Source organism: Dicentrarchus labrax, unplaced genomic scaffold (genome assembly GCF_905237075.1).
Source record: "Dicentrarchus labrax unplaced genomic scaffold, dlabrax2021, whole genome shotgun sequence".
Lineage (NCBI taxonomy): Eukaryota > Metazoa > Chordata > Actinopteri > Moronidae > Dicentrarchus > Dicentrarchus labrax.
The window spans coordinates 24,787,611-24,804,050 of NW_026136720.1; the positions used below are offsets into that span (position 1 = coordinate 24,787,611).

General features: G+C 44.8%; 1 protein-coding gene across 1 annotated transcript in view; it reads right to left on the minus strand.

Annotated features, from left to right (window-relative positions):
- Positions 1-9,659: 9,659 nt before the first annotated feature.
- The window catches only part of hydin (HYDIN axonemal central pair apparatus protein), a 75,489-nt gene continuing 68,708 nt past the window's right edge, over positions 9,660-16,440 (minus strand). Inside the window, 13 exon segments of the mRNA XM_051381606.1 lie at positions 9,660-10,130; positions 10,536-10,817; positions 11,602-11,826; positions 11,956-12,186; positions 12,273-12,423; positions 12,828-12,991; positions 13,153-13,362; positions 14,132-14,354; positions 14,550-14,659; positions 14,950-15,120; positions 15,286-15,438; positions 15,789-15,987; positions 16,102-16,271. Coding sequence (XP_051237566.1) covers positions 9,921-10,130; positions 10,536-10,817; positions 11,602-11,826; positions 11,956-12,186; positions 12,273-12,423; positions 12,828-12,991; positions 13,153-13,362; positions 14,132-14,354; positions 14,550-14,659; positions 14,950-15,120; positions 15,286-15,438; positions 15,789-15,987; positions 16,102-16,271 — 2,499 coding nt within the window. The 3' untranslated portion in view covers positions 9,660-9,920.

The following is a 16,440-nucleotide window of genomic DNA, read 5'->3' on the forward strand; positions in this document are numbered from 1 at the left end:
CACTTAGTACATCTTAACTGAATACAATCCAAACAACCACAGTATATACACGGCCCATTACACTACCCCCCCTCCTCAAAGTACCTCGCCCCTGAGGGTGCGAACAAAGTCTTTCAGGTGGGCAGGGGGTCTGCGATTTCTCCGTGGCCGTGTCGGACTTGGGTTAGGAGGGGAAAGGCCCGGCATGTGGATTGGTGAAGGGGAAGAGGCAGGGGCAACAAGTTCAGTTTGTGAGGGCCCGGATGACACATTCAAGTCACCAGAGGGGGCTTGTTGGGGGCTCTGGGCTATGCCCGGGACCCTTGTGTCTCACTTCTAGATCCCAGTGGAGCAGGTGCGCCCTGGTAGGGAGCCAGCCTGTCCCAATGTAGAGCAACTTTCCTTCCTCTTGGTGGTAACTGCACCCTGTACACGACCTCACCCAGTTTCTCTAGGACCCTGCAGGGCGCCATCCACTCACTGTCCAGCTTAGAGCATCTGCCCTTCTTCCTCTGGGGGTTATGTACCCACACTGACTCTCCAACCGCAAAATGGCATCCTCTGGCACGCACGTCATAGTTCCTCTTCTGTCTCGCTCCTGCACTCAGAAGCTGACCTCTGGCAAACTCGTGGGCGGATTCAAGGCGGTCCTGTAGCTTCCTGGCATACTCTGGTCCCGGGGGAACCACAGGGGTGTCAGGTGGTTTGCCTACCATCATCTATGCTGGAGTCCGGATCTCTTTGCCTAACATGAGGAGGGAAGGGGAGCAGGCAGTGGAGCCATTAACACCAGGGGGGATGTGTGTATCCCAGTCATGTTGGTGTTTAGCTGTCACAATGGCGAGCTGCTGTGCTACTGTGCGGTTAAATCTCTCCGTCGCTCTGAGGGTGGAGGGGTGTGGTGCGGGTCTTGTGGGAGCCAAGTTTTTCCACATATCGCTGCAAACACACGGAAATCAAAGTTCCTGCCTTGGTCAGTGTGGATGACCTCTGGCACCCCAAACCTGCTGAACATCCCCTCTACCAGTGCATCCATGATGGTCTCAGCCTCCTGGTCTGGCAGACTGTATGCCTCTGGCCACTTGGTAAAATAGTCCATGGTGTTGAGAATGTAATGGTTTCCCCTGTCTGTACAGGGAACATTAATTCCCACCCTTTCCATGGGGCACCCTGCTGGAAACTGCTGGAGCTGAGCATGTGATCTCTCTGTGGGACCCTTCAGTGCAGTGCAACTGTTGCAGCGACGACAATAGTCTTCCACGTCTCGCCGATGCTGGCCCCAATAGAACCCCTGTTGGAGGCGGCGGAGGGTTTTGGCTACCCCAAAGTGACCACATCCAGGCGCTCCATGCACTGCTTGGAACACCGTCTCCCGCAGGGCTTTTGGCACCACCACCTGCCACCGTGTCACTCCTGTAGCTCACTCCTTCCACCCCCTCTGTAGCACTCCATCACACAGGCACAGGGCTCCAAACATCGACCAGAGCCCCTTTGTGGCTCGGGAAAACATGGCAACATCTTCCCATGGAGGTTGACGCTGTGCCGCCACCCAAGTGAGCACAGGTCTGATGTCCACATCATTCCCCTGTTTGTGTGCCCATTCTCCATTCTATCCACAGCTGCCTCTGCTTGGTGGTCGGCCCCTCTACACCCACAGCCACACATTTCACATCAGGGTGTAGTTGCTCTCCCTCTAGTATCTCTCTTTTCTCACAGTACTGGCAGGACTCAGTGCTGCAGGGGCCTCTGGTCTGTGGACCACGGTGAAGTCATAGGCTTGTCGCTCTTCGATCCAGTGTGCCAGCTGACCTTCTGGTTCTCTGAAAGACATGAGCCACTGCAAAGCAGAGTGGTCAGTCCTGACCATGAAGTGGAGGCTGCCCAGGTAATACTTAAAATGCCGTATGGCACTGACCATGGCGAGCAACTCTCTTCTGGTGACACAGTTGTTGAATGTTCTGCTATAGAATGCCGCTACTCTCTCTCCTCCAGGCGTTGCCTGAGCCAGCACAGCCCGAGCCAACGTTGCTGGCATCTGTGTCGAGGATGAAAGGCAGAGTGGGGTCAGGTGGGGACAGAACCAGGGCCTCCACAAGAGCTCTCTGTAGTGCAGTGAATGCTGTATGGCATTCCTCTGTCCATGCAAATGTCTCCCCTTTTTGTAGGAGATGAAACAGGGGTGCAGCTATGCAGGAGAACCCCCTCACAAACGTCCTGTAGTAGGAGGCCAGTCCCAGGAAGCTCTTAAGGTCCTGCACAGTTAGTTAGGGTTGGGCCAATCCTTCACAGCTTGCACCTTCTCATCTGCGGTGCCGACACCCGCTCCTCCCAATCTGTGGCCCAAGAAGGTGACCTCAAGCCTCAGGAAACAGCATTTCTGGGGATGTAGTTTTAGTCTTGCTGCCTCTCTCCAGCACCTGCCTGAGTACCCTGAGAGCTGACTCGAAGGAATCACCATGGAGCAGAATGTCGTCACTTAAACCTTGACACCAGTCTCTCAAATTTGGCTGGCGCATTGCAGAGGCCGAATGGGAGGAGTTTAAACAGGTCATTAAGGCGGTCTTGGATCTGGCCTCAGGAGCGAGGGGGACCTGCCAGTACCCACTACGCAGGTCCAGAGAGGAGAACCAGGACGACCCTGCCACAGTGTCGAGGTCTCATCCTGATGGGCTGTGCATCTCCAGTATCGATGCCGTGCTGGATCAGGTCTGTCTGGCCCACATCCTCCTCAGACAATGAGAAACACAGCAGTAGCTGCCACAGCAGGCACCGTTCACTAGGGGTCAGTCCATCACATTGTTTCTGCCAAACCTCCCTCACGGCCAAGGTTCTTTCCCACCCGTCTGCTTGTGAGAGAGGAGGTGGATGTGTGTGTGGATCCGCTGTAGCCAGGGTGGAGGGTGGCAAGGGTGGTTGATTGGGGGAGGTGCAGCGGACGGCCATGTTGTTTGTTGTCGCAGCTGCTAGAACTGAGACAGTGTGGGTCACGGGGCAGCCAGTTTGGGACGGCCGCTTAGACATCTGGAAAGGTGAGTGTTCCTTTCCTGGTGTTAATAACACAGTCCAATGCCTCAAGAACATCCAGTCTCAGAATACAGCCCTCAGGGCTCGCCACCGACAGTGGGCAGCGAACCGACTGTTTCCCCAACCCCAGAGCCTCTAATGCTTCCCCCACCATTGGGGACGTTTCTCTGGTGACAGTCTGCAGTTTCACTACGGTGGGGAAAACTGATATCCCTGCACCCAGCACATTGGGTTTCACCGGTGTCATAATCCGGCTATGACAAATACGGCATAGGACACAATAGATGGCCAGAAATTAGTGAATTTATTATATTAACTTAAACAACTGGGATTATAAATACAAATGTGAAGTGTGTCAGTCAGTAACATCAGTAATATAAATGCAGATGTGTGAGCAATATGAAGTTTAAATGTTGCCAAGTGAAAACAAAGCAGAAGCTAAGAATGTGCTGCAGCTGCTGCTGCTGCTGCTGCTGGCGGGGATGCAGCCGAATGAGAGAGAGACAGTTCAAATTGTACATAAAAAGATTCCCAGTCAGCTTTGCCATCATATCTGGGGGTTTTCATTGTGGATGGGAGGGCGCCTCCGTGCCGCTCTACCTGTCTTCTCATGTCCATACTCTCGGCTGCTGCAGTTTTCCCGCGGTTAGCATTTCCCTCTCTGGAGCGGTTAGACCAGCCCAAGCTAGCCTCTGTAGCCATCTCTCTCACCCACTCTTCATGTCCTCATCAGATCCCTCCTCCCGCTTGATCTTGAAAAGTTCCCGCGGCCACATGTTGTTCACCCACAGAGACACTAAGCAGCAGTTAGCACGTCGTCAACCAGCTAGCGAGCGGTGTGGTAAGCTCTGTCGGCAAAGTCTGGTCACTTCTGGTTGTAGCGACCCGGAATAATGGGCTGTGAAGCACAGACTGGTTTAGCTGGTCTTTATTCTTCAGCTCCAGTCATAGCCAACGCCAACACAATAAAACAGTCATATGGCACTATCAACATTAGCCTTTGTAACGTCTCTCCCCATACACACACACACACACACACACCGGAACAACCACAACAACAAACACCCACAGGTTCTCCACCAATTCCAGGTGGATATCTTACACCCATCATTGCCATGGCAACTGCCATGAATGACAGGCTTCACAGCCTCTGACATTACCACCCCTCAGACGTCCCGCAAACCCATACACTCTGTACAACCTAACTGAACACAATCCAAACAACCACAGTGTATACACGGTCCATTACAATACTTTCACTTTGCATTGAGAGCAACATTATAAGTCATATTTGCCTATGTGGTGTCTCCTAAGACAACTTTTACCTTGCTGACAATAAAATCCATTGAACTCATGCTAGCTACTTATTCTATTCTTTGAACTGTAGCTAGCTAGCTGCAGAGAGATAACATAGGGAGGGTATAAGAGACTGGTTAGAGGTTTGTCTGATCTGCTCCATTTCTGTTTGTCAAACATTTGTTTACTGCATCCACAAAACTCCCAAAGTGAGTTAGAATTGATTAAGTTTTCAGCGTGTGACACAGAAACCTGTTTTACTGCTGACCACTCAGTTCACTTCCTCCTTCTCCTGTCGGTTTCCTGTCATCTGTTATGTTGGTTTTTTTCTTTTTAGATGAGTGGGTTGAGCTGGATCGTGCAGGTACAGGTTTGGGGAGTGATGAAGGTTATACCTGGCGACTAAGGATCAATTCCCAACACAGGGCAGAAATGATTGAACTGTTGTGAGATCCTTTACCAATTAATTACTGACTCTGGTCAAGTGTCCCCACAATGAACCAACACCTACCTCTTGTGGGCTTTCAATGTTGGTTCTTCTTTCAACCACAATCATTCTATAACCTTGGCAGCGAGGAAGTTCGGCTAACCTTAACAAAGTAACCCAAAACATGATCTTTTTCTAAACCGAACCAAACCTTAACCAGTGTTGAGTGGTGCTGACAAATCATGTTGTCCTGTCAAAAGGGTTTCCAGAACGAAGAACACGTACAGTATATGTGTCATTCAGAAGGGCCAAGGCAACACAACAGCCAGCTCACATGGACACATCATACATAATCTGGTGCATTCGGATGCTCCTTGGATGGTCCCATTTCTTGGGTAGGGAAGTTGTCCTTCCGACTTTGGTGTGTTTATGACCTTTAAAGCATTGATGTGGGAAAAAAAATGAATGCTACAAAGAAGATGTGTTTTTCATTGCTCAGAGCCTTTAAACAACACTTTAATCGCTGTTTCCACTAAAATATTGCTTTGCAGAATTTTTATCCAGAAAAGATGATGATGGAAAAATGAATAGGTGGCGCTTCCAACTTGTTCTTTACCGTTTTTTAGATCAGGATTGAATTATTGATTACCTAACAAATAATATAACCAAAATGTGTTTTAAGTACTTCACAAATGTCATCAATAGCCTGAAATTTGACAGACATACAGTTTGTCTTTTGGCCACCAGGGGGAGACCCTGTGATACCACGTTCCTCTGTCTCAAATGTGAGATTCGGTTGTAAACGAGGCATGAATTCCTCCCAAACAGAGCAATTTTTCAAAGCAGTGTTGGCTTTTTCTGAATAAACCTTCTCCCTGATCCAAAAGGACCCATTTGCTGGTGACTCCGAGCACAACAGAGCCACCTGACAGAGCCCCCGGCCAGTGGAAATTCACCTCAATGCCTTCAGAAAGCTGCTTTATGTGTGTCCTGCCGGCTACTGAGGGAGGAGAGAGGAGAAAGGCCTTAAAGAAAAAGAGTCTGCAAAGTGCAAACTCCGAGCTGTAACTGAGAGTTTCCTAGCAACATGCTCTGCAAGATGAAACTGAGAGATTTGCCTACCGCTCTGGATCAACTTTTTTTATTCAGCGCTGTTGTATTGTCTTTTCACTAAAGACACAAAGTTTGGTTTTATTCGGTAAATGCTTGTTTTTTATTGCCCCTTTAAGTGTTCATAATCCCCTGAAACTCACATCCAACCACACACACAAATTTCTCCCTCAATGAATTTCCAACAGCAGCATTTGGAAAAGCATTTGCATGTGTTGTTTTTTCACTATAATCTCTCTCATTGCCTCAGACCTGTTGAATCTTAAACCTCACATTCTCCCCTACCAAGAAAAAAAAAAAAACAAGACAAAAGCATGAATGCATAATTAATATAGTGAAGCTGCATTTTTAATTGTTACTGGTCTTCAAAGTTGCCCAGCGGCATTGTCTCTCGGTTCAGGCCGGCTGCTTCCGATGGCAGAGCTTCATTCAGGTCCTTTTAGGGCTCGAGCGCTGCAGAAGAACCGGCAGACAACGGCTCCAAGCTCGCCTCTTTTCTCAGGGTGTCTGCCCGCACAATGGACTTCCTTAGCCTGCACACAAAAGAGGCTGGCGCATGAAAAAAACATCCAAATTCAATGGCATTCCTCTCCACAATGCACTCCGAGAATATGTGCTTGTCCCTCGCCTTCTCCCTCTCTTCTCTTTCAGCACTGGGTGATATATTAGGATGATGTGTGACCATCAGGAAGGGATATATTCCTGCATCAAAATGAAACAAATTGTGTAAAATTGAGAATGGAGACTTGAAAGAAGACTAAAAGTCTACAGCCAAGCTAGCAACTCCGTCAGGCCGTACTTAGGGACAGCAATGATTTCAGCTAGTCAAGTGCTAATATCAGCATGCCAACATGACATTCAGATGGTGTGATGTACCTTAGCATAGCATGTTAGCGTACTGACATTTCTTACTTACTGTGAGTAGTTCTGTTGGACAAATTGAAATGTTGCCCTGATGATGGCACTAGATGAAAAGTTAAGGGATCATCAAACACTACAGTTTGTCCTGAGTGACACCAAATCGACTCTAAGTGACTCACTTGAGGCAATGTATCAGACTTCATACGCTGGAGACACAAAAGACTTTTAACGACCTTTTTCACAGACACGCAGAGGCACTCCCCAGCAGCTTTAAACAGACTTTGATGTATTAAATTAGTGGAGCTTTTCTTAAAATTGAATGTTACCTTGAGGGGTAGTGGGTCCCCACAGGTTATTGTTCTCACATTGTTATGGATCCATCAACACACACTGCCACACAGTTGATGGTCAGATGGTGTGACATTAGCTCCCCTATCACATCCTCTGTGTGTAGAGTTGCAGTGGGTGGGGAGGGGTTAGCTGGGAGTTGGTGGGGTTTGGGGGGGTTACTCCACCATTGTTGGGCGCACATTGAGCACCATTGGCACGCTGGCCAGCAGCTTACCATCCCGAGGCTGCTGGGAGTCACAAAGGGCCACGGCGGAGTGAGAGTCGAGCCGGGTGAACGTCACCAACACCCGCAGCCTAATCCTCCTGCCCTGTACATCTGCGCCGGGCCGGTTTCAAAAGCCAGACCCCCCCTTTTTGCTCTAAAATCCCCCCTCCTCTTCATCATGCACCACCTCTTTTCTTTTCTCTCACTGTTATTCTGCAGCAAGAGAAAGGATGGGCTTTTGTAGTGGCCCATAGTGTCACACAGACACAAGACCTGAGGCTGCCAGTCGTCAAATGGAAGCTCTCTCTGGGCTTTTCACAGTGCTCACTTTGCTCATGTCGACTTGGGGAATGAGGGGAAACTCTTATTTTAGCACGTGAAAAGGCTCCAGACGGGGACATGAAGGCCTGCTCTTCACATCGGACACAATTGACTTTGAAAGCCAGCGTTTCTCTGAGAGTAGTAGGGAGTGTTTGCCGAGATGTTGGCATCATGTTTTAATTGAATTTGACTGTCAGCAGGTCTCAAAGGGGCCCAAACAAGCTTACTATGAAAACGCTCTTCTAGGATCCTGCTGAAGCAAACCAGGGACAAACATGAAAAAGAAAAGGTCAAATAGATTTCACACACTGCTCCATTCATTCAAACTTTAGGCAAATAAATAAACAGTAAACAAATTATTATTATAACTATAACGTCCTTTCTATTTCATTCGATTAGCCCATGACTCTTGTCTTGAAGAATTACGACTTTATTAGGACTTTATTCTAAAAATCTTTTATACAAACAAAGGCCCTAATACTCCATTGTAGAGATTGGCAATTCTGAGCATTTTCAAGCCATAAGCCACCTACACAAACAGTAAAGCTGAGGTCCAGACAACTTTACAATGATCTGAAACTCACTAGAAAGCTCTATAGAGGAGGAGCTGCAGGTTCAGCTGATAATTCTTTGTATGTTCATCACTACCAGAGACACCTTTCACTTTCATTTGATATTCTGTTATTGTAAAATATTGATTATAGCCTCGTAGTAGAGAAGGACACGCTTGAAAGTTTTTGAACCACAGAGCAGAGCAGATGTTGGCTAAGGTGCAATTTCAAGTCCTATCTGGGAATTTTGGATGTTACTACCCCCTCTGTTAAATGTCTCTGTGTACATCAAAGCAGTGGTATCCTTGGGGAAAATCTACTTGATATTTCAAAAGAATATCAGAAAAAGTAAAAAAAATGTAGACATTCCAGACATTATAATTGGTTTACTCTATTCACCCAGATATCCACTTGTCTCCTGCTGCATGTCATCCTCTCTGATAGCGTGGCCTCAGCCAGCGCCAGGCTGTCTCTGACTTAATACAACAATATAACAAGAACAAAACCTGCAGCAGGAGGTCAATGCTTCTCTATAATTCATCTGTTTTCCAAACCCAAACACCTGCATGATGTATGAGTTTTGGAAGGAAAAGGTGGAACCTAAATGGACTGATCATGTGTAATGTAAAGCTTTTGTTATGTTTAGTTATGTTTGAGAAGGTGAAACCAAACTGGTGTTTGTGGAGAATAAATGACAGCTGAGGACGCCCTCTGGTGGAGCCTATAACAAACTGCAGCCTGATGCATGCTTAAACTCAAATGACTTCACTTTTTTGATTTTCAAAATCATTCATGGAAATAAAAGTGATAATTATAAATAAAATAAAGCTTTTATTAACGATCCCCTCCTCTTTAACTTTAACATTAAAAACATTTTTTGGTTAGAACTTATACGTTATACAGATCAGTGCTGTTTAAAGCTAGCGATCAGCAATAACTGACCTAAGTTAGAACTCTAGCTGGTCCGTTGCTCGGTAACTAAGGGCAAAGTTACATAGTTCACTAACTTTTTGTAGTTTTAGTTGACCCATGTAAAAAAATAAAAAAATCTCTCATCTACCCTATACTGACATGTGGAAAGTGATGCCAGCCTCCCTGGTCTCTTTGATCCTTAGTAACACAATTAGGTGCTGCATAGCTGACAACCAGAGTTGCTGCCCATAGGTGGCCATTGTAAACAATACCCAGGTAAGATGATCCCATGAGTTATTATGTAATGTCTAGGTGTCTATGGTGAGCATGTGTGTGCGATGTGACAGATCTAACCTTTGGCAATGAGTGTGTCCTCCAGCTCTGCCCTTTCAGCTGAGTAGCTAGTGTTGCCTGCAATATGTTGTAGGTCTGGCAGCAGGCTAGTTTTGACAAAGTAACTCTGCGTGATAATTTGACACTTTGACAGACAGGTTATTGGAATTGCCAGAAGGCACAGAAGTAGGGTAAACAAAGTATCTTCCCCCACCGCATGAGCATCAGAATTGGTAAACTCATGTGACATGATTGCATGAGGGAATAAGTGTCCAATGACAGAACTGGAAAGATTTTCTCTGCAGGATTTATTCACTTTATCAAAATATTTATGAACACATTTGTAAAAAATTAAATTTTTAATGAAACCACATTAATAAATACACACAGGGCAATGTATGCCTATATGGCTTTTATTTTAGTATTAACATGGAGATCAGGCATTAAATAATTTGTCTACTCTTATTTTGGCATCTAGAGTATGTTCCTTTGTGTGTACACAGCCAATTGCATGTATGTAAAAGTGTGTGTCTGTGTACCATATCTCTCCCTAAGATGACTCTGGGCGGTAGCCCTTCAGGTAATAGACCCAAGAACAAGGTTTTCTGTGGCCCTCAGAGCGCTGGCTGGAGATGATCAGCTTGCCAAACCACGGCCCCGGAGAGCCTCCTGGAGGGACCTCAAAGGATATCAGGATGTTTTGGGTCTTTTTGGAGATAATGGAGTCCACCCCTTTTACAGTGAAACAGGAGTTGTCCACCTAGTAGCAGAGTAAAAAAAGCTTAGATTATATCAATTACACATATTAAGTATATATTAAGTGAAGCCAATTAATCAAAGCAGAGGGAGGTGTGAAGAATCATCAATCACATGAGTCTGAAAGCCAGACTGCACCGCTCTGTTTACTGGAACTGGTCTAGGCTACACTTAAAGCAGTTAGCTTCACGCTAGTTGGCGGGACACTCTGTCTAAATGTCTGAAAGAAAATGATTTCTTTGGATTTAAAGAAATATATAAGCATTCTGCACAGTGATTGTATTGGGATGTTATGAATCACTTTTGTTCTCGGTTACAATAATGTCCCTCCAAAAATATCACATTTTGACCTTTTGTTCCACTCTTCAATCTGGTTATTTCTCTGGCCCTCAAGTAATTGGTCCTTTACCTGAAAAGAGAAAGCGGTGGTCTGCAGGAAGACATTTTTGAAGGGGATACTGATGTTGCGACCAGCCCTGATGCTAAACGGGCCCTGGGCTTTGGGAGAGAGGCAAATCCCATGTAAGGGAAAGATGTATTCACCACCGGCTGCTGAGAACAGGTTGAGCTGGCTTCTCACTTCCCCTAGCTGATGAGGTTCAAAACAAACTTCCACGCTGGCCTCTGACCCTGCCTGGAAACCCGGAGAAGCACAGACACGCTTGTCCACAGTGAAATCTGGGCAATCAATCTACAGGAGAGAGATAACAAGAAGTGGTTTTGTATGGCAGCATATAAATCACTGTAACTGCATTGGTATTTTTGTCATTTTGAAACTGCTTTTAAATGAGAATTTCAGTCACCACAACTCTGATATCCTAGGTTGGGTCAGATTTTTTTCCCTCTCCAATTTAAAGGCACCATTTTAAATGAAGCAAATCTCAACATGCGAGTCCTACAGTATATTTTCTGCAATTGATCTGCAGTTTATACAGTGCCCACTGCTCTTTTGAACTGAAACTGAAAACAGCATAATGATAACTAAGGCTACGTTCACACTGCAAGCCTTAGCGCTCAATTCAGATTTATTGCTCGGATCAGATTTAGTTTGTTTGGCTGTTCGCATTATTTTTTGAATAAGGCCCGTGTCAGATTTCAGTGTGAAAGGAATTGCTGGTATGACTATATTAGAGCTATATCAAACTTTATCAGAGCTTACGGCTTAGTATATCTATCCTGTATCTGATTGGGACCACATATGAAAGTGACTCAATCAGATTAAAAAGATCAGATTCCATGTGATTAGTGCTGTTCACACTCCCATGTCTTGTCACACAAGCAAAAAAGAGCAAAAAAACCCCATCTGATTTGGGCCACTTGTGAACACAGCATAATACTACTGCATTGCATCACAATTACATACTGTATTGTATACTGAAGAAACATTCTCCTTTTGTGTGTGCACGTAAATAAAACGAACAAAAGGTTTTAGACACAGTTATGGCTGAATACAGAATAGATTAAAATGTTCTTACCTTGCATAAGTACTCGGTTCTGAGGTGGGAGTAGTTGATGAATTTGACAAGAGTGGAGTGGTTGCTGCCCAAACACGTGCTGAAGTAAACGGTTTTCTCTGGTGCTGGGGGCAGAGCTTTGAGAAGGAGATCGTGGTGGAAGTGGCCCAAATCACTACTATACAGAGTCAACCGGGCTGTAGACTCGCCTGCATGTAGGGGCTGGTACTCAAAGCTCAGAGAACCCTAAAGAGAGAACACCCACCCACACAGACACACACACACACACACACACACACACACACACACAGAAAATCAATTAAATTTTGTTTGTGGGCACACAGCAGTTAGCGAATTGATGTACTGAGTATCCACCTTGGACTGTTCTGGCACAGTGTGCTGAGGTGGCACACTGATTTCGGAGCATTTACACTCAATGGTGAGGCATGCAGCTGTGGTCAGGGGGTTCTCCACCTCTACGGTGCTTGTGGTCTTCCGGCGAACAGCGGTCACCATATCTATGGTGGTTAGTGCTCCTGGGGATGTGGCTTTGAAGGTAACAAGGTAGAACAAGTATTCATCGGAGACCACATTACGAAACGTCACCTGAGGAGAAGAGTTCAAGGCTGACATGAGGACAAGGCTCTCAAATATACTCAGATCTGGTCACAGAGATGCGCGTGTTATCAAACCTTGGTGTTGTACTGCCCCTCTCTGTATGTAAAGAAAGACATCTTGTAGTCTCTCTTGGCCAAAGCAGGGACATCAATATATTCTAGACCCTTGACGGACACTGTAGCATCTGTCTTGTCAGGTTTCAGGATCTCTATCAGCACATGGAACCTGAGTACACAGACACACTCATGACTCTAATGTACTTCTGTCTTGACCGGGTTTGTGTATTTCCCTCATCACATTTACCAGTCATTCACATTTTTACTGTTATGTCCATTTTCCTATTGCTGGTGTGCAGCAATAGGAAGAAAGCATGACAGTTTAGTACCTTAGCTTGGAGAACAGCGAATGTGGCAAAATGAGTTTCAACTCTTTGTTTATCTGTTTGGCACAAAACTGTACTGTTTTGGTTCACTCTCACCGCTCTTATAGTTTTATTTTGGGCCTGTTTTCACCATAAAAGCTCTAAAAATGTCAAACATCTATGTCAATGTTGTGTTTACAACTTGTTTCCAATCAGTTATTTCAGGATGGTTTAAGACTGGTGACTTAAAGGTGTCAGTGTGTTTTACCGCTGTTGCTTGGAGAGCCAGTTGTGCACAGGGAGCAACTGTGTGTGGTGAGTCTTGGCAGGCAGTTCGTTCACAATGGTGTCCTCTGCTTTGGGAGGCTCAGCAGTTCCCTGTAGGGAGTACAGCATGCCTGTCCCATCAGGGAAGGAGAAAAAGACTGATCCCTGAGGCAAAAAGAAGACAAATTAACGTCTGAGATTAAGTTTATGTCACTTCATAGCTTACATCATTTTGTTTTGTTTTGTTATATAGAATGTACTGCACTGAATATGTGCAAAGGAGGTTACAGATGAATAAGTGTTTTTAAATAATAGGGCTCCTCTACCACATGTTTCTTTTCTTCAGCAGTCATGGTCAGTGGTCGGTAGGTGATCTCGTAGGTCTTGTGTTGGAGGGGTTCAAGGCTCACAGATAGTGCCGCGCTCCACTGGTCGCCTTCTATGACAGGTCTAATGCTGCAATGCTCATTTGTGGGGTTGCACACGGGCAGGGTTTGGGTGTGAGAGCCACGTACTGGGCAAACAAAATGTACTACCTAGAGACAAGATGTGAGAAGGAGGAAGAAGGAATTATGCAATAGTTCAGGGATAATCAACTACAGTATTTATCACATTCAACTTATTCTAAATACAGTAGAGTATCAGCCTTTTCTCATTCATTAGTGGCTAATCAGCTAATTGAAACTGACTAAAGGCGTTTCCAAATTTTCACTGATCTTTAAATCTGTCAACACTCTCTGCCTGTTCCAAAAAGGAGCCGAATCAATACCTCACATTATCTGATGCTGGCCTTTAAAACCTTCTCTACAATGAGAAGCTATACTGCTGACACGGCAGCTTTTATGCCTACTGGAGAAGTCTTGAAATCAATAACCAAAATACTCATTTACTTTTAAAAACCTTTTCCTTACATTACTTCGTGATATATGGTACATACAGAGTACATAAGATTGGAAATTAAACTCAGGTCTTTTGTTTTGTTTGCCATTGTTTCTTTTGTACCAATAGTCAAAGAAAATAGTACACTCTTACTGTTATAGTTTGATAGTACATATAGATATCACTATAAATAATGGTAATCATAATGGAAATAACCATGGGGACTTAAAAAATAGCTAAATAAGTGAGTTGTGTTTCCCTATTTTGGTGCCAGAGCACACACACAATACATAGAGTAAGTGTGATGCATCATTTCCCCTACTGTTCATCAGACACAAAACCCCAAATAAGCAATTTTTCGATCGTATACTGTAAATTTATTTTCTTCTCTACCCAACATTGTGTATAAAAGTGCTATAATCAAACCTCTTTGCTGGTGGAGGCTACGATGCAGGAGCCTGTCACGGTGAGGGTAACACATGAGGAGGAGCCCTCCACACAACAAGACAGGTTTTCATATCTTGTGTCATTACTCAGTTCTACAGGGGCAAAAGTCACTTCAAAGGGAACCTCCATGCCTGGACAGATATAGCCTTTAGTTGGTGCGATGGACAACTCTGGAGGAAAATTCTCTGTTTTCCACTGGAACCTGGTTACAAGGTAGACAGATAAATAAAAAGCAAACAACATGATGTACATCCAACCAGAGTTAACCATGAGTCCCAAAACAAAACAAAAAAAAAGTTCCATTACACACCAATCTGTAGACTTCTGCAGTGCGTCCGTATGAGGTTTTAATCTTAGATAACTAGCAAAACTGACTGGATCACATACACAACCTTACCTGGCACCAATATCCCCAGAGTTCATCATAACAATCTTCTTCCTGGCCTGGCAGCGCTGGACAACAACTCCAAAGGATAAGTAGTCCTGGTCCAGCTGGACCTCCACACCCTGATGGAACTAGTTGTTAACATGACTTCATACAACATACAATATAGAGTTTATATAGAGAACAAACCCTAACATTTCTTGTATAAAAAAAAGTTGCAATGCAGACTAACTGTTTCATTCATCTCAATGTATTCTAAATACTGTCAGTACTATTTTTTATTGACACCTGCCAAATTTGTTTGTGAAGATAATTCTGAAAATAGTTACAAGTGCTGCAGTAAACTTGTCAAGGCACAACAATACACCAGGCAAGAGCATAATTTGCAAAAGAAATGTACTTTACAGTCTACCTGGCAGCAGCCTTGGATGGTCAGCAGGGGGTGTAGCAGGCCTGCAAACTCCGCCTGCAGCTCAGCAGTGAAGGGAGGCATGTGCTGACGAGGTGAAAAATGGATCTCAACATTACATGAGCCACCACTGGCTTTCAGGTTCAGCTCACCTGCTGGTCTGAATGACAGATCCTGGAGGAGGAGAAGGAGACGCAGGTGGAGAGGAGAGGATGATTTAAGTGTTGCTTCTGTACATCACTGTTTATGAGAGTGTGTTTATGTATGTGTGAGTGTCTGTGTGTTTTTGTGTGTGTGTGTGTGTGTGTGTGTGTGTGTGTGTGTGTGTGTGTTTCCTACCTTTTGGTCCAGCGGTGTGTTGGTGTTAAGCAGCAGAGTAAAGGACAGGTCTAAAGGGCTACGGTTGACCAGAGTCACTTGTTTTTTTACCTTCTGACCCAACATCAGAGAACCCAGTTTCACTTTCCTCCGCCTGGGATCTTCCACCTCCAGCTAGGTCAGAATAATACATACACAGGATAATTAGATTGAAACCCAAAGCTGTGAACGTTTCTAAAGAACGAAATTCTGTAGAATGAAACAAACAATTACATGTTCCTTTCTCATAAAAAAGTTAGATTTTTAAGCAATACAAATATTATACCACACTGACTCTAACTCTATGTTTTGGCCACTACAGCCTATTTTTTTAATATGTGATGTGTCGTCTTTTTTACATCACTTAGAGACAATATTTCTTTTCCTCTCCAGCCTTGTGTTAAAGTCTGAGACCTGGTCAGTAGAAGCTACATAGCCCTTTGCTATCATCATTTTGGTATTATATTTTTGCACTTCCTACTTACCTTTCTCTCGATGCCTTGCCCAAGTATGTCCACCTGTTTCTTGACCGAGTTGTTGAAGATAAAGGTGAGTTTTTCATGGTAACGGCATGCGTCACGAGGACAGAAGATGACTGGTACTTCCATCACAGCACCAGGAGACAATATATCTGGTTGGAAGTCCATCTCTAGGTAAGAGGTGTTCCTGAACTGGCACTGGACACTGAGGAGGGGGAGATAGAGCACAGAAGATTTTCAAATCAAATTCCTATTCTGAGTAGAATAAAGTCATGTCTTTCTGGAGTAGACACACATGGATAAAAACACACACAAGTACCTGATGTCCTTTTCGCCTTTGTTGCTGATCATTAGAGTCTGTGAGGCCGGCTCCATGCCAGGACAGTACAGGAAGCACTTGCCAAAGTTGTACTTGGTGAAGGAGAATTCAATGCTAGGTGCCACAGCCCTGCCTTTAATTGCAAAGGTAAATGTGGCCCCATGCTGTACCTGACAGGATGAAACATGAGGGGAAAATACAGGAGAAAGAGGTATGGAGTGGACAGAGAAGGAACGAATCAATAAAAAATATCATATTATCAAAAAATCATATTTGTGCAGTGGCATTAACTAATCTACTCTAAACTGCTTTACAGTGTAGTACAGATGTAGCACTGCA